At 34.1% G+C, this 3078-nt stretch overlaps 1 protein-coding gene across 1 annotated transcript; it reads right to left on the minus strand.

The window, feature by feature from the left end:
- Nucleotides 1-248: 248 nt before the first annotated feature.
- Nucleotides 249-2562, minus strand: LOC125224767 (tRNA-specific adenosine deaminase 1). Its single transcript, XM_048128218.1, has 2 exons — nucleotides 1478-2562; nucleotides 249-574 (listed from the first exon to the last, which is right to left on the minus strand). Exons 1-2 carry the CDS (start codon nucleotides 2407-2409, stop codon nucleotides 274-276), a joined length of 1233 nt encoding a protein of 410 aa, XP_047984175.1. The 5' UTR covers nucleotides 2410-2562; the 3' UTR covers nucleotides 249-273.
- Nucleotides 2563-3078: the final 516 nt, after the last annotated feature.

Consider the following 3078-nt stretch of genomic DNA (forward strand, 5'->3'; position numbering starts at 1 on the left):
TACGATAGTACTCTTTATTATACTGTGCCTATGTGCTACAATTTAATGTGTTGCTTTATATTCACTTTGCACTTGTATACTAATGTGTTATGTTATGTACTAACAAAAATCTTAACTAAAATATGGGTTACTTTCAAGATAGCACTCAAAAATTTAAGGAACAATTACCTATAAGTAGAACAATAGTTTTTGTGGCTGGCTGTAGCTATCATGCTTTCAAAATAGAAAGGCAAAAATAAAAAAATGGGTTAGAATTTAGAATATATTTTTGAATTAAAATTGTTCTACACAGAAATTCCACATGTCCGGTTTTTTAGTCCATGATTTAAAAAATATATCCTTTACTAGCTCCCATTGATCTAAATACCTCTTTGATTTCCTCTTCATTTCATTATATGGGACATCTTGTAATTTTTCTAATCCAAGAGATTTCTTCACATCATCAGTTCTATTCAAAACATTTAGGAATCTTTTGTAGATATTATATTTACTGATAAATAAAGAACTGCTCAGGGATTTAGCTTTTTTCTTTGTCACACCTAGTTTTCGTCCCTGTACTGCCACCTCTACTCCCCTGAAACAAATCCAATAATAAGATATTTTCTTTATCTTGCTTTCCAGTATACTTTGTTTAAGTATAATGTTGCTGGAACCTGGCCTGCGCACTACCGTGCCCTTAGATTCTTTAACCTAGTTTACAATTACAAAAATAGCTGAGAAATTGACTTCCACTTTTCTATCAATGTATGTAGATAAATTCATACTGCTATCTCTACTGACATTGGAGGTATGTATGAATGACTTAACAACAATTCTTTAATAACTACAAGTGCTACAATAATATTAATATATGTATGTATTGTCCATTGTTAAATACATATTTTCTATGCTCATATCCTAAAGTTTATTTTACTATAAACTTCATACAATAGGGATGACGACTACATAAAAAAATGGCATTCTATTTAGTCCGTCAGTTAGATTGTCCAAAAATACTGAACACATATTTTTCGCTTTTTCTAATTAATGAAAAAAATACAAAGTATACGTCACTTCTAAGGTATCTGTGAGGGGCATTGTACCGTCGTCATTTTTCGTTTACGAGAAAAAAGAAAAAATACGTGTTTAAAATTCGATCACTTCTAAGTAAAAATTTAAAACGCTTGTATCTGGCGTGACGTCACATTAGCACTGTGGCATAAATAATACCTACTTGAAATCTTGTCATTTTAATTAAATAATATTGTTAACGTTTACGTAAAGCACACCATCCTTCTTGCAAAATGCAAAGAAATTCATAACTTAAAATTATTGAAAAATTAATAATTCAATAAAACTTTGATCATTCTACTAATTAGTTTTTTTTAGTCATCTCGCCTATATTGTTGTCAGTAATTTTATCATATTACAGATTTTTTTCTCATAAACATCTTGTTAAATATCACCTAATAAAAACATTATATTTTCAAGTACTCACTTAGATCTCATCCAAATTATGCTGCCAGGAGCTGGTCTTAAATTCTTCTCAGTTCTAATATGAGGGAACACTAGTGTGCTTTGATAGAACTGTGGCATTATCCCTGGTTGCACCAAAGATAGGTCACCTGCATTTCGCTTCAACAAAGCTCTTGCCAAGGATTCCTCTGAATATGGTACTTTGCTACCAAAAATGAAGGAACTGACAAAAATAGGCTTGGATAATAATAAATCTAATAAGCCACCCTGGATGCCTACATGGATCCATCGAGCCATCTTATCGCTACAAGATACTGATTGTGTCCGGTCCCCTCTACCGGGTTTAGTGCGAACTTGACCTAATATGTGATAACTTTCCCCTGGCTGCTTAAAGTCCTGCTCCGAGTCAGGTAAACACCTAGCTCCAGTTCTATGAATATCTGCCTTAGCTCTTTTATGTTCTACATCACAAATATCTTCCGAAGCCTGCTTTTTCATACTTTGTAGAATATCACCATACTGTTCCTCTTCTCCAGATTTAGGTAGGATAGAGGCGTCTCCGCAAGGCAGCTGAGATGAATAAAATATAAAATTAATATTGTGTTTCAATTCAAACAATCCATTTTCAAACTTAAATATTGACTGCTTACTATCTAAAGCTTGCTCTATATTCTCATAGAGATAAGTCAAAAATCCTCTTCTAGCTATGACCTCGGCGTGACTGTCATTCAGAATATCTCCGGATGGGGACATTTTTGAAGCACCTATACATTTCGATCCAGTACCCAGAGACACTACTTCAAACTCCTCCGTTCTGCTATCGTATTGTATTATGCAGGACAGCACGGTCCACTCAACCTCAACAGGTTTACCAGTCTTTGGAAGTTCATTATAAAGTTTCAAACAGCTTTCGGCTACTTCATCTACTACATGCTTAATATCGAGTCCACCCATGTTCTAGATTGTATTTCAACTCAACTATTAATGAGAAAACATAGTAAATAGTGGTAAGGACTTGTTTAGCGAACGATGCACGATTATTAATTGGACACAAGGTACAGTTACTTAAAATAATAGGAGAAAACTTTACTTGTACACCATGTAAGCTCGGGGCTCAGCTCATGACAGTGACAGTGACAACGAGTACAACGACAGCAGCAAATATTGACGTTGACAGCTGAAGAGGCGTATTTTTGAAGCTGCAATCCTTTTCGAGTTTGACGCACCAAGGGCCCTCCGTTTCGAATGTACGCGGTAAACTCATGGTAGTTTCTAAACTGGCTGGTTTGGTTTCATTTTGAGTGTGTAAAAAAAAGAGATATGGTCGATCAATGATCGATATCGATAATTTTCTTAATATTTAATGGTATAGTGATTAATTGAAGCTTGGATACTTTCACTAAAAATAAATATCAAAGAAATGTTATAGGATAGTGAATAATTTATAATATTATTTGACGACCGGTCTGGCGCAGTCGGTAGTGACCCTGCCTGTAAACCTTCCTCTACAATCCCGGTACTTTATTTGTTGATGAACAGATATTTGTTCCGAGTCATGGATGTTTTCTACGTATATAAAGTATTTATAATATATTATATATATCATTGTCTGAGTACCCACAA

The sequence above is a fragment of the Leguminivora glycinivorella genome, chromosome 3 (assembly GCF_023078275.1).
Source record: "Leguminivora glycinivorella isolate SPB_JAAS2020 chromosome 3, LegGlyc_1.1, whole genome shotgun sequence".
Classification (NCBI taxonomy): domain Eukaryota; kingdom Metazoa; phylum Arthropoda; class Insecta; order Lepidoptera; family Tortricidae; genus Leguminivora; species Leguminivora glycinivorella.